Source organism: Ammodytes marinus, assembly GCF_949987685.1.
Source record: "Ammodytes marinus genome assembly, chromosome: 16".
In the NCBI taxonomy this organism is placed as follows: domain Eukaryota; kingdom Metazoa; phylum Chordata; class Actinopteri; order Uranoscopiformes; family Ammodytidae; genus Ammodytes; species Ammodytes marinus.
Window position 1 is genome coordinate 27,676,230 of NC_137220.1, and position 26,881 is coordinate 27,703,110.

At 40.8% G+C, this 26,881-nt stretch overlaps 1 protein-coding gene across 1 annotated transcript; it reads left to right on the forward strand.

Annotated features, from left to right (window-relative positions):
• Positions 1-529: 529 nt before the first annotated feature.
• Positions 530-26,361, forward strand: prkacaa (protein kinase, cAMP-dependent, catalytic, alpha-a). The gene is made up of 10 exons (XM_080043743.1): positions 530-602; positions 14,510-14,571; positions 15,043-15,171; positions 16,024-16,122; positions 16,230-16,312; positions 16,400-16,526; positions 16,628-16,723; positions 17,805-17,927; positions 20,050-20,214; positions 22,512-26,361. Exons 1-10 carry the CDS (start codon positions 557-559, stop codon positions 22,635-22,637), a joined length of 1,056 nt encoding a protein of 351 aa, XP_079899869.1. The 5' UTR covers positions 530-556; the 3' UTR covers positions 22,638-26,361.
• The last annotated feature ends 520 nt before the right edge of the window (positions 26,362-26,881 follow it).

The following is a 26,881-nucleotide window of genomic DNA, read 5'->3' on the forward strand; positions in this document are numbered from 1 at the left end:
TATCCAGGGCTCAACTGAAAAGGGCCTGTCTACCCAGAGATATCCCCCTAGTAAAGGCTAGGATACGACTTCGAGGGACGCTAAGAGCTAATGCTTGCGTATTCGTTTGATAGACGGAAGACTCCGTTCAACTACCCGTCTTGTGCCACGGACTGGATTTTGGATAAACCAAACCGCCTCTGGAAATAAAGAACAGTCGAGACGCATCTTGATTAGTCGGAGCTTGCTTGGAAATTGAGGTGCTAACACTACAAAGCTAAACTCCACTAACCATCTCTGCTATAGTTAGCTGACGTTGCTAACTTGGCTAACCAAAATCGTTTTTGAGCTGCTTACTCGGATATTCTCGCTTGGTTGGAGTCTCCCCGAACAGTACGGACAGATATTGGAGGAAATATATTTACACTGGCTAGTCAATGATGATAGCTGTTAGCTAGTTGTTGCTAGCTGTCAGCTTAATTGAGCCCAGCGACTGCGTTAGCGGTGTAGCATCACTCAACGACTTGTAAAGGAAGACTCAATCCGAGCCCAGAGACCCCACCATCAGCCTGCCACCATGGGCAACACGCCCACCGCAAAGAAGGGCAATGAGATGGAGAGCGGTGAGTAGTACAACCGTAGCCTCGGCCGTTAGCTAGATTACGCTACATGTGTTGTCCCTAATTTCCTGTTTGCCATAATGGCAGCGAAATGAAGTACAACGTAACATCACAATATATCAAGGCCCAAAGACCATCCACAATGACACCTTACTAAATTGCCCTCAATATCCTCTGATTTGGATAACCGATTGGGCAGATTATGCTCAATTGTACTGTGTTGCCAACTTTACATGAACGATACTTGTTCACACATCCACGTTTAAACCTCATCCAATCGTTTTTACTGTAACATGTTCATCAGAATTCAACAGCAGAGGATATTATTCATTCTCTCCGCTTATTCTGTGGGAAAGCTCGTGATCCAAAGCCCCAGGTCATTCGGTGGTACCAGGGAGGATGACAACTAACTGTATGCAACAGTCATAGGTTTCTTTCGTTGTCATGTCTTTCAGTTTCCCCCCTATCATGCGGTTATTAAAGGCTGTGATAATATTGCCTGGTTTATTTTGTACACCTTTTAAAGGTGTGTGAGGGGGGGGGGGGGGGTTGTGTAAGAAAAATCTAGGAAAAGATTTGGAGCTAGAGTGGAGATCCACATATTTCAGGGTGTTTATGTAAGAGATGCGTTGAATCTTAATGCAATGAGGACCGGTCTTAGCTTGGCTCCGCCCGCCCACCTACTTCCGCCCAAATTTCATTTTCCCTTCAGTAGTCATGAAATGAAGTACGATGGTCTGGTAGCATCAGGCTAGACCGGACTGTGTTGAGTCCCAAAGACTGCGTTGGAAAGTAACATAAGTCAGTGAATGGGAGTTGGCTGTTATCAGAGAAAAGAATAAAAACAACAGGCTGGGGTCATATGATGCATGAGGGTGATCTTCTCCAGGCAGAAACTTGGGAGTTGAGGAGTCTCTTGAACATCATGTGATGAGCAGCATTTAGAACAAGGGCGCTTGTATGTGACACTACGTGTGTGCGCGTGCATCTATGCATGTTTGTGTGTTGCAAAGAGGAAGATATGCTCTTCTCTTGCCAATTGTTTTTTGGGCATTTGTGGGCCCCACACAACTTTCTATTTTGTTGATAAGCTTTCCAAACATCCTACTGACAAACATTTTATTTACTATAACTAAAAAGGAATAAAGGGGACATCTGCATAGGCTTTACAATAAATGATACTGGTCTACATTATGAACCCCCAGTGGTTAACTAGTATGTGAAGGGCACCCCATTTGTTTGTCAACCTGGTCCAAGCCTTTGGGTTTCCTTTTTCCAGTCAGGATCACTGTCACTACAAAAGGTCTGAGAGAACATTGTTTTATGTTTTTTTTTTTTAATCCATGACACTATAAATTACACTCAAGAGTGCGAAGTCCGAGCATGTATCTGCAAAATGAGTGTCAGCTCCATGTTGCTGGTAGAACCTATGTGTGAAGAATGGCCTCCAGTCCCTCTGTAAAATTTAACCCATCAATGGTAACCCTTATTACAAGGTCCCACAACTTCCAAATGATTGTTATTGCTCAGAAATTATTATTATTATTTTTAATTCAGAATAATTCATGGGAGTTGGAGGGGATTGGTCAGAAGCAGGGACAGAGGAGGTGCTGCAGGGGGGGATTTTTCAACAAACCATGCTACACATCCTTATCAGCCTGATCGCGAGTCCACCCTGATCCCCAGAGACGGGTGGTGAAAACCAGGAGTCCAGAGCACACACACACCCAGGAGCGCCATTTCTCACAGAGCAGCTAGAGATTGAGGACAACATGGCAGCCAGTTTTTAGTTCCTACAGAACATTGATAGAATGAAAGAGTGGCGCAGTGTTTGTTTCCCTTGACGTTTTCCAGGCTGCAATAGTAGATGGAAGAGCCGCTGCACTAGTATACAAAGCTGATTTCTGGCCCACAGGAGGAAGCAGGGCGGACCGACACTGTCAGCTGTAGCAGGAAGTGAAGGAGCTCTGGACAGGACAGTCCAGCCCAGGCTCTTCACAGTTGGCCATCGCCCTCTACAGCAGTATAAACTAAACAGTCAGCCAGGATGATTTTAAGTTTTGCTCCTTAAGTATCTTGGTGGCAATCACATATTCTGGATTTCAGGCTTGTTTAAAACCCTCTGCAGGGTTCGACATAACGTATAGCCCGATGGCCCGGGGCCAGTAAAATCATATGCAGGGCAAGTTGATTGGCCAGTCACTGTCCCGCCCGGGCCAGTGACTGGCCAATCACAGTTCAGTATCTTTTTGTAGACTACCTTTTTTGTAGACTATCATGGTTCATTGAAATGCGCGTTGAGAGTCGTAATGAAAGCAGTGTTTATTTAAGACTCAATATAATAAACCTAAAATTAAATATATTTTTTAATGGACAACCGATGCGTGGGCGTTTTGACAGGTGGAGCAAGAAGCGGGTGCACTCTCGCTCCGTTGACAGAGCTGCCTACCGTCCGCCTGCGAGTCGACAAATCAATCGACTTGCTTTGCCCCCTTTCTTTCTTCCCACAGCAGAGGTTGAGGTGCAGAAAGTGATAACTGCGCTTTTCCTTTATCTGCCACCGTAATGTTACAGTATTTGCATACAAGCCCCAATGGTAATACAAATGAGAGGCGTTATTTAAACGCTGTGAATGCGTCTCCGGTGATTGTGTCGGTTGTAGACAGAAACGAACGGAGGGACTCCGCTCACTGTACAGTTCCTATAGTCGCGCAGTTTGGCACTGTGTTTTCAGGCTCGAGACATTCAATCAAATCGCGGAAGTCTTTCCCATTGAAATCGCTAACGGGGAGAATATCCCCGGTTATTATTTTAGCCACAAACCACAGTTCATCTGCGCGGCGGCTCACTCGCTGGCGAGATCACACGGTGAAACGCTGCTGTGATCGGACGAACGCATTGTGTGTTTCTAAGGTGATTTAACGTCATAGTCTCAGACGAGCGTTTAACTTATGCTGCATATTTTGCACTGCATTGTTTTTTATCAATAGTTTGAAAAAATGGTCCCACACCGGACTCTTATGTGAAGCTGACACTTCATGGAGAAGTGACACTCCTGCAGCGCGCTCACGACCAGACGTGAACTCACATACACGGTGAAATATCCCATTAAAAAAACGGCATAACCCCCTGATTTTCGTATTTCTATTCTATTTTTAAAGTCAACTTGAGCGCAAGTGGAAAACCGGTCATTCGGTCGACACATTCACATCCCTAATGCATATAGAGAAAGTAAAAAACAGCCTACCACACCACAAAGAATGATCAGACCTTCATCTCTTATTTTTTTTTTATGTTTGAACATGACTTCTGCAGGTGAACTATTCATTAAACTGCCCAAATTCAAGAATAAAAACAATCAAAAATCATAAAATCAAACTACTGGACTTTAAAATACTGGCCGACTCTTTCAACATACTTTCAGTTGTAGGCTTCTAATTCAATATGTTTGCCTGGTTTTATATTATGTGTATGAGCAATATCAACATTTCATATAATTAACTAGAATAAAAATAACCAAATCTAAAGGGAATATCTATACTGTTACAGTATAGATATTCCCTTTAGATCTGGTTATCTTTCTTTATTTTTCTAATACAGGTATTATAATTATTGACACTAAATTATGAAGAAAAAAAAAGTGTGTGCAGGGCCAGTGAAAATATACAAGGGGCCAGTAAAACTCAGATCCACTGGCCCGGCGGGCCAGTAGGAAAAAAAAGTTATGTTGAACCCTGCCTCTGGATATACTTCAGTTTGGAGACTCTGCGCTGGCTATCAGCTGGTTTCCTCCTGCCTTGTATAATGTCTGTTATTCACAAGCTGGCAGGAAGGCTGTTTCAACGAGCCAGGCCCTGTCTAGGGGACACAGGCAGTGGAGAAGGAAGACATGAGCAGCCACCACAGGAGGAGCTAGAGGCTTGCTGCTGGAGTGAGTTTTCAATCTGGATCTGGATAGTTGGCAGCATGTGTTCAGGATGGGGCTGCTCTCCAGCCTACGTCACGCTAGCATAGCTACTCACAGGCTGAGCTCAAACTTGTACATTTAAAATGATCTGTTGAACCTATTAGTTTAACAAGCTGCTTTCTTTGCTACTTGATCATGTTTGTTACTAAAGAAAGTATCGTGACGAGAATGATCTTTAATACTGGCAGACATTGTTTGTATTGTTATTCATGGCCAGCACCCAGTGTGTGCGTGTGTGAGTATTTCCATACTAATACGTACACACACACAGAGCAACCTGTTGTTTGTCCATGCTTTATTGCCTATTGTTTTCTGGTGTCAGTTCAAAGGAAGGCATTCCTCGGTTACTGTTGGAAGTGTCTGTCAGGTCGCCATGATGCAAAGCATAACATCAGCCCGTAACTATAAAGCAGTGTCATTATTAAACTAATCAATGTTCCTCTACTTAACACACTTCTTTAACATTTAAGCAAAACCTGTTCTCACAGCCAGCGACGACACGAAGAATGGATGCATTAAATCTTGTATGTTTTGAATGTAGTGATATAATGAAGTGGTTCCCTGTCAAAGGGCAGCCCCCTATTTCTGTAATTATCTGTGTGGTTCATGTCCTGTCCCTACTCTGGTTTGTGTAACGGGCAAGTTTGTGTTTGGTTTGCTCATCACTTCCTGTCTCCAGTTATAAAGGGCTGCTTTTGTTATAAGCCTGCACTGGTTACAAGTGGACTTAACTGTTAAAATGCCAATCAGACACCTCAAATAAGCTTACAGCACTGAACTTCCAAGTTGGTAGGCGCTGCCATACTGCCAGGGAATCACCCTGTCCCTGAAATGCAATGTACCAGACCAGCAAGCAAAGCAAAACTGAGCATGGAGCTTGTGATAAGGAATAGCAAAAACATGCATAGTGGTAATATTTGCATTATTTGGTAATATATGTTGGTCTATTATTAGTATTAAAATTACTATACAAAGTAGACACAATGTGTAAAATATTCCTTAACAGTAGCTAATTTATAGATGATTTGCTTTCAGCCTCCCCCCTTTGAAACATATTGGAAGGAAGTTGAAAGTTAACCAACCAGATGTGTGGAGAATGATCACATTACATTGTATTAAAAGGCATAAGTCTTTTTAAAATAAACTGTTACCTTGTGAGTGTGATATACTGATGTAGCATGTCTAATTCTCAACAACATATACACAATGAGACAGACGGATGCTTGCAAATGACAGTACCTGCCTTCCATCCACATGCAAGTGAGTACGTGAAATTGAACATTTAAAAGTTTGACCTGGCAATCAACTCAGTCCATCAGCTACTCTGCTCCTGGATTTCATGGTCACACTCATTTATCTAGACTATTTCATTCTTACCATATGCTGTTAAGTGACTTCCTATTGGTTGTGAGAGTATCTGCATTTTTACCAGTCACAGTAAAATATCCACTGTCATTGCACTGATGACTACAATCGATTTCTCACCTTTTACACAAATGAAAACATCTTCCTAGTTTACATTAATGTCTGTTTTACCCTCTACTGATTTGCACCACATGGTGATGTATGCAATCTGAACAAAGCCTGGTGTAGACTGGGGCCTGATTTGGCGCGCTTCAGTTCGCCCCAGTATAACCCTTCTGTCCCTGCGTCAGAGTGGGCCATCCAGGCCCAGGGGAGAGATGTTCCATTGATTTTCGGATGATCAATTCTCCACTGGCATCCCATTGGTAAGGGAGAAAAGGTTTCACTTTGGTTTCACAAGGCGTTCCTTGTGTCTACTGGCAGAGGCACTTTGTATGAAAACACCCAGATCAAATGTTTCATTGTAGATGTGAAATCTGCTAACTGGGTCAAGTTTTAGTTGAATCTAGATGTATCATCTCAAGGTCTTGACTTAGGCCTAGTTTTTCATGGGACCTCCTCTGGGTTGGATAAATATACCCACCAGTGATTTATGCCCCTCCCCTTGGTGATGATGCCCCTGTTCAATATCAATATATTCCGTGTGTGTGTGTGTTTGGCATGGGACCGAGCGGCAGAGAGTAATTTGTGCACAAAAGAAATATTGATACAAACCAAATCAAGGGTCCAATTGATCTTTGTGCGTGTAACGGGAGCATTGCTGCTCTCCATGTTAAATTTGACAGCACACTGGGTGTTATCCGCTGAAGTTGGTCCCCAGCAAAGTGGCAGTCACAGGAAAGACTGAAATACGCGTGCTGTCGGCAAGGACACTTGACTGGTTTCTCTGGATGAGTGGCGCTGCTGATCTGACCAGAGTGCTCTGAGGGCAGGATAGGTGATGAGTCAGTGACGGTGAGGAAGAGTCCCAGGAAGAAGAAGAGGCCAGACCTTTCAGGGCTAATGTGTGACCGGAAGAGCTCCAGAAGGCCTGCAGGGAAGAGGGAGTCATCCTCGCGCCCAAGTGAATCAGGGTCTCGCTCGGCAGATGGTGCAGCACCAGAGGTACCCATAGTCATCCCAGATGGTAAGGAGTTTGGGCTTACGGGAGAGTTGGGGTGTTAGGCCTGCAATCACCTTGGTAGTAATGGCAGCCGAGCCTCCCTCAATCTAGCAGGAATGAAGAATTTGTCAACTGTTGATTTGGCCGTTTAGCTGCCAGCTACTGTTGCAGCAATGCCCACATCAGCGCAGTTCCAACTTATGAAAGGGATAGCTTCATTTGTGGCTCTTTTTTTGCTTCGAAGTAGAAGTTGAGCAACTTTACGGGGAAATGTTATCTCCCTGTTGACCAGTCTGCTTGCATTGCTCTCTGTGGGAGCAACAGAGCTCTCAACGTGTTTATGCGAACTTTGGTCTCTGTCGTTCTTGCTGGCTTTCTCCCATCCTATTGTTGGGGCTGCTGGTCTTTGGAGAATTAGCAGGAAATCACATTAGCTAGATGAGGATTAAGCTGCTGTGTAGTTTTCAAGTGCATGCGTGTGAGAGATGCTCAAATGTTTCATGAGAAAAAACATAGTAAGGTTAATATTTGTTTATAACACTTTCATAATATTTACCTCCATTTTTTTTTTTTTTTTTTTTTTTTAGATTCCAGGCAGAAAGAAATATCACATCATCCCAGCATGGTTTATGTTTCTGATATTGTATTTGTTCATAATAATTACTAAATATAATAATTTTTAGTCAGCCCTATATTTGTGAGATTTTGTAAAAATGTTAAGCATGTATAACTTTAAGCATCTACTTGGGCAGCTATAGTGTCCTCACAACTAGTACACAGATAGTATTATGGAGGAATGAGGAAGGACTGGTTATCTACATGTTCCCACTGAGCAGTGTGACTGGCCCCATAAAGGTGAGGGGAGAAAAATGACATACTGCATATGACACTGTGCAAAGCTGTCAAAATCAGTCCACAGCGTGTATGTGCGTTGTGTATGTCGTAAATTGTTCGGAGACCAGCTGTAGGTTTCTGCTAAAGAAAGGCATTGTAGCATTTTGTAAAACTGCACTTCTGGCACAGATCAATGTATTATGCCATCTATCTATTATTCCCCAGTGGAAAGACTTAAGTCTAGAGGTTCTCTTGTGTTAAATGGGTTTTAGTACTGAGCGTGGGAATTAAATATATAATGCTGACCATTTGTGTTTAAAAAAAAATGCAGTAGCATGGGGATTGCGGAATGGGGCAGTGGCTGCTTCCAGAATATGCCATCTGAATGCTTGTGTCAAGCTGTATGGGTGCTATGATTGAATCACAGCAAGTCCTGTCACAATTTGGTAAGATTGACTCTGTCTCTGTCACTCTAGTTTACGGAAGTCATTCCTGTAGCCTTGGCGTTCTGTTTTGGGTTGGTGTCTTCGCGGAGAATGAGCCTCTGTCTCCTGAAGGTTGTCTTGCAGGACTGCTGTGTATTTTGCTGCATTCATTTTAAGGTACAGGTCCTGCTCCCCACATCATGATGCTGACACCACTAGAAATCATATTGGGGACGATGAGGTGACGCTCAGCGTTTGGCTCCCTGAACAAAAACAGCATTTAGTGTGATGTTAGACCAAAGGCCACATTTTGTTTAAGAAGACCATTACATTTTTTAAACTTGTTCTATGTTATTGAGTCTCCTACTTGCCTTCTGGTAACACAAGCTGAGATGTCACACAAATGGCTTTCTTTTTTCACTCTCCCATAACGTTATACCTGAGCCCTGTTAGCATCTTCAGCTTTGTGAGAGGCTGTCTTACACAGACTATGTTGTTGAGGACAGCCTTCACCAGAACCTTTTAAGCTGTCATACCTAGTCTATTAATTAAAGGATTGACCCCCTGCCCCTGTACTCTTTGGGCCTTGGAGTATTTCTCAGTGAACTTGTCATGAGTTGTTTTGAAATCCTTTTTTCTTCATCAATCATACGTTTTTTTTGCAGGGACATTAACTCACCAGTTGATGGAGCTTACGTGTGTATTTAACCTTGAGATACTTCACGCACATTGGCATTCTACAGGTTATCAGTCACTATTCATCTTACTATGTGGCTTCTAAAAGCACCTTTGGTGATTCAGTTGTGATATAGCAACAGGAAATGACTGTTAGTTGTTCTACTACATTGAGAAACTGGTGCATTATTAGTGCTGCTATAAATACAAGAATTAGTTGAATTCACAAATGCAGTTGTGACGTGTAAGCAAAAAATACAGCTGAATGTAGCCTCATCAGCTGATCATGTAGATAGTATTTATGTTCATGTACACGTTGGCACATAACTTGTATCATACTTAGTAGCTGGAGTACCTATTTAAGTCCTCCAACAATTTATTGTAAAACACCAACATTGTGGTCTTCCCTGGGTCTTGGTGAGTACAGTAGGTGACCTACACAGAATCCTATAAATCTGGATTAGGGTAGCAAAGGGGTGGTAACGTTCCATGGGAAGTTAAAGTGTAACTAAACTAAACCAAAAGCTATTTTTTCAGTAGACAACCAATTTATATGGGAATTCTGATGTGTTGATGGTCCCAGGTCAAATTCTCCACAATTTAGTACAAAGTATGGTTTTTCAGCTATGGTTTGAATCTGCCTCAAGACTGACTGTTCTGTTGGAAACATGAGTACTGCGCATACACATTTTTCTATTGGCTGATGTAGTTGAGCAAAACGTGTGTCTTTTACTGAAACGTCACCAACGACCCCCTCCTCCCCCTGCCCATCCCCCTGCTATAAAGCCAACACAGCATCTTACCTTTTGAACAGCGTTGCCAGGTCTGCTTTTTATAAGCCACTTTGGGCTTGTTTCTAAAGGGCAGTTGCTTATTGGGCTTGCCGCCCTTGCATTATGAAGTTTAAGTTTCATGTTATCTTCCTTGTTATTTTACTAGATTAGTCTACTTTATAAGTGATAAAAAAAAATTGTTCACAATCCAAACAAAGGAAGCTTAGTATTTCTCCCTTCATACAATTAATATTATATAGGAAGTTACACTATTTTTATAAAAAAAAATTGAGTGATTTCAGGAGTAAAAGTGAGTAAAGGTGCACGAGCGCCAACTAGCTTATTTTGCCATGATCAGTAATCGCCATACATGAAAAACAAGGTCTGCAGCCATAAACTGAACACAAAAATAGCGGTTAAGTTACTGCTAATACAAACCAAACATTTCCTGCAGCTTCACTTTAAAATTATTTAACTGGTGAAATGTGAGCTGACTTTTATTTTGAAGCACTGAGCAGACAGGAACTGGAATGAAGGTAGCGCCTCACTCTCAGCGCTCTCGCTTCTTTTACAGTCTATGGTTGCGCTTCGATAGCAGCTAATGCTAGCAGCATGTCTTCAGTGTTGGAGTTCTACCATGGACCTAATGAGACCCAGCCATGGACTGTGAATAAAGGTCCCAGCTAGAGGTGGTAACGCTAACTTTACGATGCTTCGTTAACACTGCAGTCCCAGCTGGGTGCTTTTTTTAGTGTCCACAGTGAAGTCTGAATAAACTGTGATTGAACAACTGCTCCCAAAACATTCACAACAACCTATTTGATTTAGCCTAAGTTGTACAAATTAGCCTGGCCCCGCCCGCCTACGTATTTCCACTCAATTTTCATTTCCCTTCAGTAGTCAGTCTTGACTACATGTATGTTAGTGGGTTTTCTCAGCCAGATTTGTGCCGGTCCAATCTGCGAACAGAGGGAGTGGCTGAGTACAATAACGTTGAGTTTCAGTTGTAGTCAGAAGCCGGCACATGACATACGTCACGACCAAACGTTATGCGATTAGGGCCCGTGTCCACCTAACGCCTTTTTCCCACCGCAAGCGCCTTTTTTCAATTGATTCCCAATGAGAAGCGGCCGCCTCGGGAAAAGGCGGCCGCTCTGAGAAAAGGCGCAGCGCCCAGCGGTTTTTTTCGAGCGCTTTTTGTCTTTTTGTGCGGCCGCTTCGAGATTTGCAAGTTGAAAAAAGTTTAACTTTTCAGAAAGGCGGTGGGGACGTCACCGCCGCTTTTTTCAACGGGCCAATCAGATAGTAGATCGTCGGGACTCGTCGCCTTGGCAACAAAGAAGACGGAAGAGAAACTGCTTTTTCCGTCTCTGTTTACCCGAAACTGTACGAAAATAGTGACTTAAAATGACCAGAACAGAGGGAGGAGAGCCTGTTTGTGGGAGCAGATTAGGCGAACACTTGATTCTCTGTATTTTTTATCTCCTACGGATCGTTTCATGCGCACACATCAGCCTACAACTTGCTCCGTGTGTGTTTGCAGGAGCCGTGATAACTCCTCATCCAAATAGAGGATGGTGGAAAGTATTCTCTGTTTCATAAGACTACTCATATTAAAATGTAACGATTTAAATAGAAAACAGCAAACCTAAACAGTTAAACCAGTGTTGATAGGTCTGACTGACAGGTGACGATCAGCATTTTCTCTCCCCCGATCACAGCACTCTCTCTCCCAGCTCATAAAACGCTTGAAAAAAGCGGTCGAAAAAACCGGTTGTAAAAAACGCTCAGTAGACACACTCCCGAGCGCACAGCCAGCGTTTAACGCTGGAAAAAGGCGTTAGGTGGACACGGGCCCTTAGTTGGCAGATCCAGAGTGGCACTGGGCAGATCCAATAGTTTTAAACTTCAACAGACACCCGCCTTCAAGAGAGTTAATGTTTGTCAATTGAGCGATTCCAGACCCTCTTTAAAAATTAAATTAAGTACAATGGTCTGTTAGGATCAGGCTATGTACAAATACTTAAAGGCTACTAAATATATTAGGTGATTGTTTTGTGTTTTATAGTAGAATATGATTTTCAATAAAATAAATAAAACGTTTCAAGAATGTGTTATGCATATTGTAGAGATGGACAAGATTACATTTATTATAGGCTATGTTTTGTAACATGGATGTATATAGGCTACACATAAATCAATAAAATAATAAATCAATACCAGCTCAGTATACTTAACATGATGCAGATCATGTTTAAAAACAGAACTGATCAGTTAATGAGATTTTAGCCATTCCAAAAATGGAACTTGCAACATTTCTCTTTTTACTTTTAACAAATTAAAACCAAAACATTATATCATCATCACACAGCATAAGTTTACCATTAGACAATGCTTCAATATCAAACTAAAAGAATGCCAATAAATAATTTAATGCATGGGCAGCAAGCACAAATAAGTGACTGTGCTTTATAAACAAGCCCAAAGTTGCTTGTAAAAATCTGACATGGCAACACTGGCAGGCCGAGTGTGGAAGAGAATAGAATACTGGGGCCGGTTTCCCGATAACGTCATCTCTTAGCGCGCTACGAAGACTCCTACGTTATGACTTACCAAAGTTGTTTACCTCTGTAGTCGTGGTTCCCGAACGGTCTCTTAGGAGTCTTCTTAAGAAACAGTCCCTACGTGGCTCGTACACGGCGCTGTCCAGTGCTGAAATCGATGGCTCAGAGTTCGATTTTCCATCTCCTGCTTATTTCATGCGAAGCTGCATGACAAGTCTTTGCGAATAAAAGATTACTAGAAATCCTTCTAAGCCGAAACATTTATTTAACACCTCTTGCTTTATAATCTAAGTATCTTTAAGAACAATAATCACGTTTCGTGGTGGGTCAGTAAGGAAACTGAAAGTAGAATATCGCCAATGGCCTATATCAATAAAAACAGACGGCCCAAACAGCGTCCAAATGAGCTAAAATCCTAAATACAATAAACAGTAACATGGCACACTTATTTTAAGGTAAGCTTTAATTGATTATTCATTAATTTTTTCACACGTTTACATGTTTTGAGGCGGAGAATCCGACGCACACTGCGGAGCTGTCAGCTGAGCCGGCTCAGCTGACAGCTCCGCAGTGTGTGGAACACAATGCGATGGTTCTAGTGTTAACCTTGGTCGAACGTATTACCATAGCCTATAGGCCTACTGATTTAAAAAAGGTAGCCTAGGCTATAGAAAAATATAGAAACAGCGGAGGAGATTAAGATTGTTTCCAGCAATTATTTTCTTCATGAATGACTTGTGGCAGTTCTATGCGCAACAGGGATGTCACTCGTGTCCGTTTTACGCATGGTGCTTACGGAAGGAAATGTGGGGGTCTGTAGTAGCCAAGCCTATCTCTGGCGATGCCACAGCGATCGCAGGGACTTCACTTGTCATTAAACTTATACATCTGACTGTATTTCATATCAAAGGGACACAGCGATGACTGTATTAAATATCAAACTGATAAAAACGATCCGACTGTAGGCTGTAGTGTATCACGTATAAAGTAGCCTATTTTCATATTGACGGACATCGCATCCAATCAGTTAATGCTGATTGTCAAGTCAGTTAGATGACTATGTAGGCTACTTATAGTTTGAACACTTTGTGAATCAGAGTGAATGGTATTCTGCTAACATATATAGCTTACTTTAAATGTGATGTACGCTATAGTTATCGTTTTTAACAGTTTGTTATTTAATACAGTCATCGCTGTGTCCATTTGATATGAAATACAGTCAGATTTATTAGTTAAATGACACAAATGAGAGCTGAAACATCCCTACGGTAGAGCTAAGAAGGCTCTGCGGGCGCTCCAGACCAACCTTACCAACGTAGGACGTACGAAAGAGATTCGTAGCAAAGAACGTTTCGGGAAACAGGCGAAATGTTAAGTAGGAACTCTACGTAGGGGTTACGAATGACGTAGCGTTAAGAAGGCTCTACGAAGGCTTTGGGAAACCGGCCCCTGGTCTGTATGGGTTAGTCTTTACTGTCTGAGCCCGCCTCCCAACACCGCCCAAGTTGATGCACTTTTTTGAATTTCAGGGAGGAGTCAGTCCAGCCTGAACTAGGGGGGTTTATTGGAAAGGACATTTTGGAAAAATTCTAAATTGGGAATGATGGGAGTTACCTAGAAATAGGGGGGAATTTAAATGAACTGTATCATACCCAAATATAAACATATTTACATTTAGTTTTTTCAGGCACACATCCATGCAAAATAATAAAATAAACATTACATTTGAACAATTTATTTGAGTGAATTTTAACAAGTTTTAATATGTTTTATTGAACAATCAATTATTTCATTGAACAACAAAAACATGAATGTTGAGTAAAATATTACTCATCCCTCGACCCCACCCATTCAAAAGGTAACATGCCCCCCCTCCCTCCATGTGATGGAGGAATGCACAGTGCTTGTAGGGGTGCTGCAGTAAGCAGTGTGCTATGTGCATGTGATTGAGGAATAGCATAGATATTCTCAAGTGTACTTGAATGAATCTGATGGTTTTAGTCAAGATTATGCTTAAATATATATTTTCCCCCAACTGTATTTAAAATCACTTTTAAGGGCCAACCTTTAATTTAGTAAATTCCCGTTAATTCCCATCGAAAGTTTCCAACATTGAAAATTCTCAGAATTTAGTCTGGATTGTGTTGTTTTTTTAAAAGAGAAGGACCTCTCTGTAATAAACATGCACTTTGTTCCTAATTACAGTGAAAGAGTTTCTTGCCAAAGCCAAAGAAGATTTCCTGAAGAAATGGGAGAATCCTGCACAGGTGAGAGGGTGAAAGAGGTGTGTCTGTGTCTCTGTGTGTGTGTGTGTCTCTGTCTGTGTGTGTGTGTGTGTGTGTGTGTGTGTCTCTGTTTGTGTGTGTGTGTGTGTGTGTGTGTGTGTCTGTGTTTCTCTGTGTCAGACTCATGGAAATAGTCCCGCCCCAAAAGCAAATGAAGTCCTATTTATGTTAGAGGGGCAGTGCACCCTCTGCTGGAATAATGTGAAATACATATATATTATTTGTGTTTATTTTTTTAACCATGAGACTACCTCTTTTATATAGACTCAATAAACAAAATTAGATCATTTCTATTTCGCATTAAAACAGCACGGGCTATTTATAAATACTTGTTTTTGCATTTTAAATTAGTTGGTTTTAAGAAAAGACTATAATGGAGGACTTTTTATGATATGTTGCTGGCCAATGGTTATGTATCCTTCCACCTTACTGAAAGCCCATTCTACCCCACAGCAAACTGCTGGATTGGAACACTTTGAACGTTTGAAGACCCTAGGCACTGGTTCGTTTGGTCGAGTGATGCTGGTGAAACACAAAGAGTCGGGCCAGCACTTTGCCATGAAAATACTTGACAAACAGAAGGTAGGATATTATAGACATGATATTCAAGATAAAGACCACTTGATGAATACACATGAATGCTTGACTTAGGTGCTCCAGCTTGTTTTTTTTTTTTTTTAAGATTATTTTCAGAGCATTTTTGCTTTTATTAGATAGGTTGGAGAGACAGAGTTGAATTGGGGCAGAGAGGGGAAGACATGCTGAGAACTGACCCGGGCGGGATTCTAACCCGGGTCTGCTGTGGGGCCTGCGCTCTGACCACTGCGCCACAGCGTGCATTTGATATGATAAAATCTTTTCTGTAGAATTTGCATTTTATTATTGTGCCAAGACTGGGAAAATATTAATGAGTGTTAATATAAGCACTTTTCTATTTTTAAACTTTCCAACTGATGTCATATATACTAACAAGTATACACCCTGAAGTTAACTACAAAGTGGAGACCAACTTTGTTGAAAGAATTTTTTTTTTTTTTTTAAGTTTCTGTTACAAATGAAAAGTCCTCACCAGTGTAATGTCACAATGAACTGTAATCTATGGCACCACGTGGGCAAAAGGGTCATGGAGAAGGAGAAGGGACTTTGACAGAATTCAGTTGTTTTCTAGCACTATAAGTTCTCATGGTCAATCAATCTTTGAACGGCATGAAAATCACTTGTATTCTCCAGTTTATCGTCAATGAAAGAGTTCTAACATGTTGATGAAACGGATCATGTCAGGCTTAGAGTAAATCTTGAGTGAGGATGTAGTTTGTGTTTTAATGCTTGGCACTTCTCCAACATGAGACTGTTGGATATAGTATTGAGCCCCTGTTTTGCTTGTATAATATGCACAGTTATCCTTTTTGACCACCTGTTCAACCCTAACCCTAGGTAGTGAAGCTGAAACAGATAGAACACACACTGAACGAGAAACGTATCCTGCAAGCTGTCAGCTTTCCCTTTCTGGTGCGACTGGAGCACTCTTTTAAGGTATGTAATATGAGGTTCATCTGTCCATCTTCCAAGCATGCCACCCTCATTATATGTTTATTTGCTTTTATTCATGCCAAAGTAAGACTTTGCTCATGTCACTACAGGACAACAGTAACCTGTATATGATAATGGAGTATGTACCCGGGGGCGAGATGTTCTCACACTTAAGGAGAATCGGTAGATTCAGGTAGGCAGACTTTTTAATGAACCCCTAATATGTCCACGCCTCACTGACCGACTGGTAACAATGTTCCTAATCTGTTTTTTGTTGCAGTGAACCACACGCCCGTTTCTACGCAGCCCAGATTGTACTGACCTTTGAATACCTTCACTCGCTGGATCTCATCTACCGGGATCTTAAGCCAGAGAACCTGCTCATCGACCAGCAAGGTTACATACAGGCAAGGATGTCCATTTTGTTTTCTTAGCCATCAACAAAACATCATGTTTGACTGGCCTGTGTGTGTGGTCAGTGCTCAGAGCAGTACACTTTGTTCCCTAGGTAACAGATTTTGGATTTGCAAAAAGGGTGAAGGGAAGAACCTGGACGCTGTGTGGTACCCCAGAATACCTGGCCCCAGAGATCATCCTCAGTAAGGTAAGTGCTCGGTGCAGCCCATAGTCAATGTACTGCTCTTTATGCTAAGGGCAGGGGATTTCATTTAGGAAACCATTTGATTGTTTATTTATTTATTATTCTTTCGGACAATTCCACACAATACACAATTATCTCTTTCACATCATACATCATACTTTGTGTTGTCCGAAGGGTGACGGAAGAAGCCAAAGGCTTATCAGGTCCCGCCCCCAAGTATACGGCCCCCATTGTTGCCGTATACTGAGGTGTTGTTTACATTGGATACGGTAAGGGTGCATCCGCTAAAGTATTTTTGCGGATGTAGCCTATCATTTACATAACAGCAAACGCAGGCTTGAAAACCTAAACTTTTCAAACCACCTCCAAGGGGGGAATCTTTTGAAAACGCAACTGCAGCGGCACTCTGTGAACTAGCTAAACCAGTCTCTCTGGTAACGCTGACACAGCTTTCTTCATTAAAAAACACTATCCATAGATCAGCGCGCAGCAGTTAAGTTACTGTTTAAACAAACCGAGCTTTAAGGATGCGGCTTCACATTAAAAGCATTTCACTGGCTTCACATTAGCATTTCACTGGACAAATGTGAGTTGGCTTTTATTTTGAAATAACAGGAAGGTAGCCGCTGACACAGGCAGCCCCTTCACAGCCCTGCAGCGCTCCAGTCAATAGCAGCATGTCTTCTGTTTTCACGAGTTCTACGCCGTGAAAAAATAGGACAGAAAGCTTGTCATTTGCAATTCTTGTAACCCTAAGCTCACACCAAAAGCTTCATGAACGTTAGTGGCATTCATTTTTGGTAACAGTAAATGGATTGTGTCACTTGCGACTACTGTCTATGCGTAGGCTACTACAGCCATTTCAGCCCGTTTTTTCGAAGCCGTGTGAACGATGAAAGTCTTCAAAACTATTGCGGAAACTTTTGAAAGCGTAGGAAACTTTTGAAAGCGTATAGGGAAAACCTTTCCGTTTTCACCATGTAAACACCATGTAAAGGACTCTCGTACGATATGCTGTTTAATGTCTATTTTCAACACTGTGAGAGTTTTTGTTTGACATCATATTCCTTTGTGTTTTTTCAAGGGTTACAATAAAGCAGTGGACTGGTGGGCTCTGGGAGTACTGATATATGAGATGGCTGCTGGTTACCCCCCCTTCTTTGCAGACCAGCCTATTCAGATTTACGAGAAGATTGTTTCAGGGAAGGTGAGTTTCCATAAGCCTACTTAAATAATCCTCCTTTTTATATTGGTAAGTAGTGAGATTGTCCCAACACAACAAAGTGCCCAATTCTACAATGTTACACTACAGTAGTGGTAGTTTGTAAGCTATAGTTTGCATCTTAAAAATGGTATCACATAAATCATACCAGTATTGTTATAATCAGGTGTTTAACAGAGATAGTAGTAACAGTACACCAGTCTTAATTATATGAAGAGGATTGTGTTGGTTTTGTGAAATGCGTGCAGCTCAATGCAAAGACTAAAAGTAAAGGATGATCATCCAATAAGGGAACTCTTGCTTGTTTGGAGGATTGTTGTAAATAGCATGCTCAAATGCCTTTTGACATTGTAATAAGCTCATTCATAAGCTATATCCCATTCCTACGCGGTCTATGAAGGCTATAGCCTGTAAAGGCCGATTCGAAGGCCGAACGAGCGTTGTTAAACGGGACGGTCTCTGCAGGTCTCAGTTTGCATAACAAGCCGTTACCTTGCGTGACGACTCGCCGCTCCTGTGCTGCCTAGCAACCCTGATTGCTGCCAACGGAAACAGCCTTGTCAATGGAGGAAAAAAGAAAAAGAAGTTGCCTACCAGACGAAAACAAAAAAGTACAAGAAGAAATAAAAGAAAAGACAAGAAAAAAAGAAAGGAAGAAGTTAAGAAGATGGAGCAACACGTTGCTGTTGTTATTTTAATTTTAATTTTATGCCATCTCTGGAAAAAAAGGCATTGAATCTTGGGATATGTTGGGCCGCGAAGAATCACAACACATCTGTTGGACCCTTCAAAACTGTGAAACGAAGGCTGCATTTCTCGGCCGCATATGAAGGAGCCTTCCAAATAGAACAAGCCTTTGCGCGCCGCTATGACGCGATCGGTCTTCAAATGCAGCCTTCCTAGGCTGCAACCCCTGGATTGAGATTCAGCCCTCATCTCGCACAGCCAGACCGAACTACAGCTAGCAGTATGGTCTGGTACCAAGCTATGTATATCGTTTTGAGTAGAGGTTGGAAAACTGGGCTGGCCTGTTTTCATTTCTTTAAACCAATCATAATCCTCTCAGGAAGCCGCAACGTGTCCTTTTCAACATAGTGAAATTTGGAGCTGACCATGGACCTATAGGGACATATTATTAAAGGCCGACCAACACCGTTTATGACGTGTGTGTGCAGCAACATTATGAGCTGGATACTATCAAAACGTATCAAACACAGGTGCACACTTCCTGTTGTCTCCCGCTCTGAGCTTCTGAGGCTAGGCTACAGCAGGGAAGAGGAGGAGTTTGGCTTACCTGACGCCAGCGCGATACCCATTGTCTATATCCGGTTAGCAAGGCAACCATAGACTATAGTGAGGTGTCTTATTATTGGCATACCTTAATTTGCCTTATTGCATCACCAATATTGGAAAACTGCTTTACATTATTTAAGTTTTTTTCTACAAATGTAGTGGCCTTTTCTTTGTAAATGTGTTTTTAGATTAAATATCTGAATGTATAAATACACATGAAGGTTCTGTTTCTGATGAAGATGTTAATGTGAGTGTTTGTTAAAGCACCAATCAAATGATGGCATTTCATTCAAAATGCCTTAGTTTGGAGTGAAGTTGAACACATTTGATATAACAATCTTATTAACAGAGTACCAGGGTGTTTGTTTCGGAGTACCTTGTCATAGAGGTAACTGCTAACTTGCGTCCTGGTGATTTCACAGGACACACACAACAGCATATAGTTTTGTTCGTTTATTAGGTACATACACCAATGTCAATCAGATTGTAGTTTCCAGCAAGTCATTTTGTCATATGACTACATTGAATGGTATGAATCAGACAGGCAACTTTCCTAGTATTAGTCAGTGTTCAACAAAGCATTGCAACTAAACAGGTGACTATGAACATGGCATCATGGTGAACGTTAGGCTAGTTTTAGTATTTGCTAAATGGCAGCCATCTCTGACTGTGCATTAAAGGAGTCAATGGAGAACAGAATTGTTCAACAAGCAGACGTGTCTCAACCAGACAAATCCTATTCAAATGTTACACTATCATTGTAGATCAAAGCACTCATACGCTTGCACACTCACACTGCGTTTACCATTTGCAGGTTCGCTTTCCCTCCCACTTCAGCTCAGACCTAAAGGATCTGTTGAGAAATTTGCTCCAGGTGGACCTGACCAAGCGCTTTGGCAACCTCAGGAACGGAGTCAATGATATCAAGGGCCACAAGTGGTTTGCCACCACCGATTGGATCGCCATCTACCAGAGGAAGGTGAGAGTCCCGCCTCCTTGCAGTACTCAAGTGTAAAAATAGATCCCGCCTCCCTTTTTCTAAATGTGTGTGAAGATAAAAGTGATGCATCCATCCAAGGCAAATGGCTTTAATGAGACTTTGGTCAGTGGGAGTGTTATGATGATGTCACACCGTCTTTGATTCCTTTTATGTTGGGGGTCAATAGTAAAATGCCTCAAACACACAGAAACATGTGTTTCTCTCAAGTTTATTTCTTTACATAAATGATGGTAGGTTTAGCGGAATTACAGGTGCAAGAGGAAATAGAACATTGTCATTCTTCATTCAACATTACAATGTGAATGTTAACAGAACCCCATGTTGTGGTCCACACAAGGTTTATTTGTATCAAGTCTGAATCACAACCGCAAAGGGTTTCACAGAGTTCACAAAATGAAGAAAGAAAGACATTGAATGAGCTCCTTTCTAACCTTGGACCCTTTGGTTAGAGCTGGCTAAAGGCTTCTCAGAGCTTCTCCCTACCTGAGCAGTCAGGCAGGCAATGAGTGCTGACAATGTGCAAACAAAGGGTCAATTCTGATAACTATAAACTGTCAGAGGATTTCATTTAAAACACATTTTTCCTTCATTCAAGCAGTAAAAATGCTACATATAATACAAATCAATTATTTCATTTGTTAAAACAGTGATTCTTGAGAACCGGGACAGAAGGCTGGGACAAAATGTAACTGCTGTTATCTTTAAAACTAAAAATATCTCAAATTGTAGATGTTATTAGGGATTAAGAATAGAATGTCTGGAGCACAATTATCCCCTTAAATTTAATTTTATTATTATTATGTCAAACACATGACACTTGTTATCTTCTCATGACGTCAAAAACAGTGTCTCCACAGAGAAGGTTTCAATCTTTCATATGCAATAAAACCTATTAAAAATGTACTTTAATTATTTAAAAAGAGCTTTTTTCATCAAAGGCAACTCTAAATAATCTCTCATATCAATAAAAAAAATGTAACATGAAAATGTGTTTTGAAATTTGAAACACATCTTGATTGCTGTTCATTTTAAAGTAAACATTCTATTACACAGTTCAACTGAAGAACATAGAGGAAAATCGATATAAAATATCTATAGTCATATACATTTTGAAAATATTTGTTGTGGCCTCTGTCAGTCTTGGTGAATACTTGTGATCACAATTCTTCTCATGGGTCTAGCATAAATTGAGGGAAAATGAATGTGTTTTTGGTGTCTGACGGTGTTGACACAAAATAAAGAATGTCAAGGTAAAAAGCCCATTTTGATAACAAGGACAAAAGCTGGGAGGTTGTGTCAAACCTTAGCTCAGTAGCTTAGTATATGTTGGAAACATACATGTCATTTAATTTGCCTAAACATAAGGTTTGTATTTTTTCAACATTGCACCCTGTTTTGTCCCACTTCTCAAGAATCACTGAAAATACATTTCTGGGAAGTCAAGGAAATGACCAGTTATTGGAAATAAATGGGTTGGCTTCAAAGAAAGCAAATGACAGCACATGATCACAAAATGAGTGCTGCCTGATCACAGACCGATTATAGGAAAACTCGTATTCCAGCTGATTTCTTGATTGTAAAATGTTTTCAATGTAAATGTAATCCGCTAATGTTATTTTACCCAGCTATGAATGAAGATGTCTTTTAAACAGCCTCTATAGGGTCCGACCCATAGGGAATGTTTGGGGCAGATGCCGATTATATCCAAATAAAAATCCCATTATCGATACTGGCCGACAACAAATATATATTGGAAAAAAAATACTTTTCTGAATCCTTAAATATAGATATATAAATACATTTTCTTTACTGTAATATGCATTGTCTAAATAAAATAAAGTGTTACACATATGTCTAAAGTTGCATGGGGCACTTTTAAACTCAGACATTAAGTATTTTATCTTAATGCAAGTCATTAACAGTCTGCTATTAGTAGCAGGGGCAACTGTCAGTGTAGTGTAAATGAATTCAATTACAACACACCTGCTGCTGCAGCTGTTAAGCTATTCATTTAGGCCACCTCCAGGGCGGCAATGCATTTCACTAAACAGGATTGCTTGATAAACAACTTTTTTTTTTAAAGAAATAAGGCATTTTTTTCCGGCCTATGCCAATTATTATGGGAGAGGCTATAATTGGCCGGGCCCTATTCTCTTCATCTGTGTGTGCCTATTCCAATGTGGTCCAGTAGTTTACGGTGCCTGCTATAGCTTTAGTGCTCTTTATTAAACCACACTACATCATTCTGATGGTGTTTAATGTCTTGTGTGTTCCAGGTGGAAGCTCCCTTTATTCCTAAGTGCAAAGGCCCTGGTGACACGAGCAACTTTGATGACTACGAGGAAGAGGAAATCCGAGTCTCCTTCACAGAGAAGTGTGCAAAGGAGTTTGCTGAGTTCTAGATTCCAACTATGAGTAGCAGAGAGAAAGAGAGACAGGTATTTAGAAAGTAAAAAGGGGGTCAAGAAGGAAGTAAGCGCTAGGGTGGACTATTAACTTGCTTATTTGTAATGACGACAACAATGTAAAATCCCCCCCCAATGGAAAAGGTAGGAAAAGTGATGAAGGATCCAACAGAACCAGCAGTGTTGCCTTCTGATTGTTTCTCAACTGTTACCTATTCATTTTACTTCTCCCTCTTGTGTTTGTGGCAGTGGCCCGAGGAGCACAGGCATAGGTTATGGCTGTCCAGCTATACTTGTATCTTTTCCGATGGTGTAATGACATGTTTTCAGTCTTTGCAGGTTGAGGCATTGATTTTCTGCTAAGGTACTGAATCTGCTAGGCCCCCTTCTTGAAAGTGCCCTCACTACAAGCTTTTTTCAAAAGAGTGATTGTTGTATTGTCACCCTGGTTACCCCTCCATCTCTCCATCCTGAATCTGTCCAAGCAATACCAAGTCCAACAGATGTGCCTATCACAATGCCAACAGGTTGTACAACTGTGTTGAAAGCATTGGTGCAGAGCTTTGGCCATGGTGGCATCAGCCCTTATGCTTGTTTGGTTTTAAAGTTTGAAAAACATTCTGCACCGGCCTTTGTCTGCACAACGTGGCATGATGTTTGGGTAGGTGATGCACTCACAGTGGTGACCTCTTTGATCAGAGTGAAGATGATTCATGGCAGTACACTTCTAGGTCTTACCCCTTGTGGGGACCTGTGAAACATGGTAAACATGAGGTCTGCATTTAAGTCTGTATTTCTCTTAGCTGAATTTATTAGTGCATTTTAAGAATCTATTGGTGATCATTTTGTCCTTTTTTATGTCATTCTTTGTGCTTGTGTGTTATTTAGTGCTCAATGGTGGGTTCAAAGAGCTGTGATTTAGCAGCAACTAACATGGTGGTCACACTCCTGACTATATATTGAATTCATAGAAATATGAATTATTTATATATATATATATATATACACACACACTCACCGGCCACTTTATTAGGTACACCTGTTCAATTTCTTGTTAACACATTTAACTAATCAGCCAATCTCATGGCAGTAACTCGGGCTGGTCTGAGTATTTCAGAAACTGCTGATCTACTGGGATTTTCAGGCACAACCATGTCTAGGGTTTACAGAGAATGGTCTGAAAAAGAAAAAATATCCAGTGAGCGGAAGTTGAGTGGATGAAAATGCCTTGTTGAAGTCAGAGGTCAGAGGAAGATGGGCAGACTGGTTTGAGATGATAGAAAGGCAACAGTAACTCAAATAACCACTCGTTACAACCAGGGTATGCAGAATACCATCTCTGAATGCAAAACACGACCAACCTTGAAGCAGATGGGCTACAGCAACAGAAGACCCCACCGGGTGCCACTCCTGTCAGCTAAGAACAGGAAAAAGAGGCTAAAATTCACACAGGCTCACCCAAAATTGGACAATAGAAGATTGGAAAAATCTTGCCTGGTCTGATGAGTTTCGATTTCAGTTGCGACATTCAGATAGCATGTTCAGAATTTGGCGTAAACAACATGAAAGCATGGATCCATCCTGCCGTGCACCATCAACCATGCCATGTTCAAAGTCACTTAAACCCCCTTTCTTCCCCATTCTGATGCTCAGTTTGAACTACAGCACGTTGTCTTGACCATGTCTAAATGCATTAATGCATTAAATTGCTGCCATGTGATTGGCTTAATAGCTATTTGTTTTTAACAAGCAATTGAACAGTTGTACCTAATAAAGTGGCCGGTGAGTGTGTCTAGATACTGTATATATAGATATATATATATATTTATCTAAATAAAATGATCGAGATCATGAAATAATCCATCGTTTTCAACATTGTCTCATAGCTGTGAACCTGAATTAAGATTTCATAACTAAACCAATATAAATTCTGCAAAATGAGGACATTGCAAAGTTTTCTGTACGTAAATATGATGGTGGTGGATTTTCATACACAAAAAAAAGTAGCAAAACGTTTCAACAAAGTGTGCATGTTATTTTTGTACAATATCATTTTTAAAGAAAGTTGGCAAAGCCTTGAGCTGAGGTACCTGAAATCATGGAATACATGCCTAACTTTGAAAGTTAAACCCAGTTAAATCACGTCAGAAAGTTCTTCTGGGCTTTTGTTAACTATTCAGTTTAACGGCAACAGTTTGCTTATGATTGTCACTTAAATTGTGCTTGTCACCTTGATATTTCTTTCCCCCTTTCTCTTGTATATACCGTACACATGTAACACCTTCATATACATTTACAGTCCAACCAAATGTTTTGGGACTTTTGAGATTGGAGTGTTTTTGTTTCCTTTTTCCAGCTTTCTATGTAATAAATTAAACGTAGGAAGCGATCCTGAAGCTGGCCCCTTTTTGCCAAGTTGATTTCTGTGGATGCAAGACAATCGCAGCCCAAATCCTATTGCTGGTTTGTTGACTGAACACATAGTTTTGTTTTGATGAAGGATGTTTGTCTCTCTCCTCCCCCCCCCCCCCCCCCCCACCCGAACCCTCCATAGGCCCTAGGTGCTAGACTTTGTCCATCTCACTGAAAAGCTTCTGTGAATTGTTTGATGTTGCATCAATCTATTTGTCATAAAAGTCTTGTAACATGACATTTTTGAGAATGTTTTTCCACTCAAAATGCTTTCAGTAGGCTTGAGTAATTATTTTTGACAGTCTCTTAATGTAATTGAGATCAAACGCAGGATACCTTTTTTTTTTTTTAATGTCTTGAATTGTCTGATGGAGATGTTTTAATGCTGTTTGGACAACATGATGTGTGTTTTTGTGTCATCCATGTTTCTCTGGTGAGCTTGGTTTTTTCTTGCATGTGGTGAAGCAACCCAACAGCAAGACATCTCTCCTGGATCTCAGACATGTTTTAGAGAAATCATTATTTCCAGTGATTTAACCTTTTGATTTGTTAGAGCATCACAGTGAACAATGCAGTGCATAGCCAACCAACTTGTCACGTCTTGTTTGAATTTAGTGAAGCACACGCCACACCCCTTTCAAATCCCCCTATTTAATTGATTTGCGCTAATTTGAAACTTTTAAGACACATTAAGCACATTTCAAATCGTGTCTTTCTGTTGAGACAAATGAGTTGGTGGATAGAAGGCAACGTCACTTCAGACACTGAGTCTATCATCATTTATTTTAATTTTTTTTTATTCCCATACAATATTTCTTGTCAATTGTCTTTAATTATCTTCTATCACCTAACACTACCAACTGCTCTGTGCTAATGCTAATTTGAGTTATTCTCCTGTGTTTGCCTTCTACTTTCATCAAATGTCCACACACTTTTCATTCAAACATAACACTTTTTACATCTTGAGATGTGTTTGCGTTCATATTTTCTAATTGTATTTTCAAAAAAAAAAGAAGCAAAAATGCAAAAACAGAAAACAAATCTTTTTCCTCATGACCTGGGTACAGTGATGGTGTAGTCTATTGTACCTTTTGGGAAACAATACTGTATATCCTTGCCTTTTGACAGTCTTAACTATCTTACCCTTCTGGAGAACTTGACAGATACCCTTAGAACACAATGAGTATGATAAAAACAAAATATACATAAATAATATTTTGCAAAAATGTATCATTCCAATAAACTTTTACTTGTTAAGACTAATATGCCTGGGCTCTATGTAAATGTGTCTCTTCACTGCACATTGTTTTTTTAAAGCCTCCTGTTGACAGGTGTTGAAAACTAGCTAATACACTGAAAACAATGCATCTGGTTTGTCCAATGAGATTGTCATGTCCATGTCAAATAAAATCTACAATACAAAAATAACATGACTTGCACATCTCAAAGAAAAGGTTCTGGCAGACTCGGGCAATTCTAATGTTTGGATCAAAGGGAGCACACTTGTTGGTAGGTGACGGGGAGTTGACCTGTATGTTCACTCCTGTGGAGTTTTGGTGAATGTTTTAAGCAGAGGCTTGCATCTGCATTTGAATAATGTGTTTTGTTCATCCTGTCACAGGATCAGTTTCCAGCCAGCATTCGGCACCCCTCCAAATGTATTCCTATACTCGGTGCACTCCTTTTTGGGGATTGCATCAATCTGCATCAGTTTTATGTGAGGGGCCTAGACAGATAGCCAGGTGGTTTGAAAGCAATATATTTATGTATAACGCAGTGGCACTTGAGTAACAGTACAGAAACCTGACTAGAGAAATGACTCTGTTACA

Excerpts from the sequence above, each read along its gene's own strand:
- prkacaa (XM_080043743.1), top strand. The coding sequence starts at position 557 with ATGGGCAACACGCCCACCGCAAAGAAGGGCAATGAGATGGAGAGCG. Across the intron at positions 15,172-16,023 it reads AAATACTTGACAAACAGAAG|GTAGTGAAGCTGAAACAGAT; the intron begins GTAGGATATTAT and ends CCCTAACCCTAG. Across the intron at positions 16,123-16,229 it reads GACTGGAGCACTCTTTTAAG|GACAACAGTAACCTGTATAT; the intron begins GTATGTAATATG and ends ATGTCACTACAG.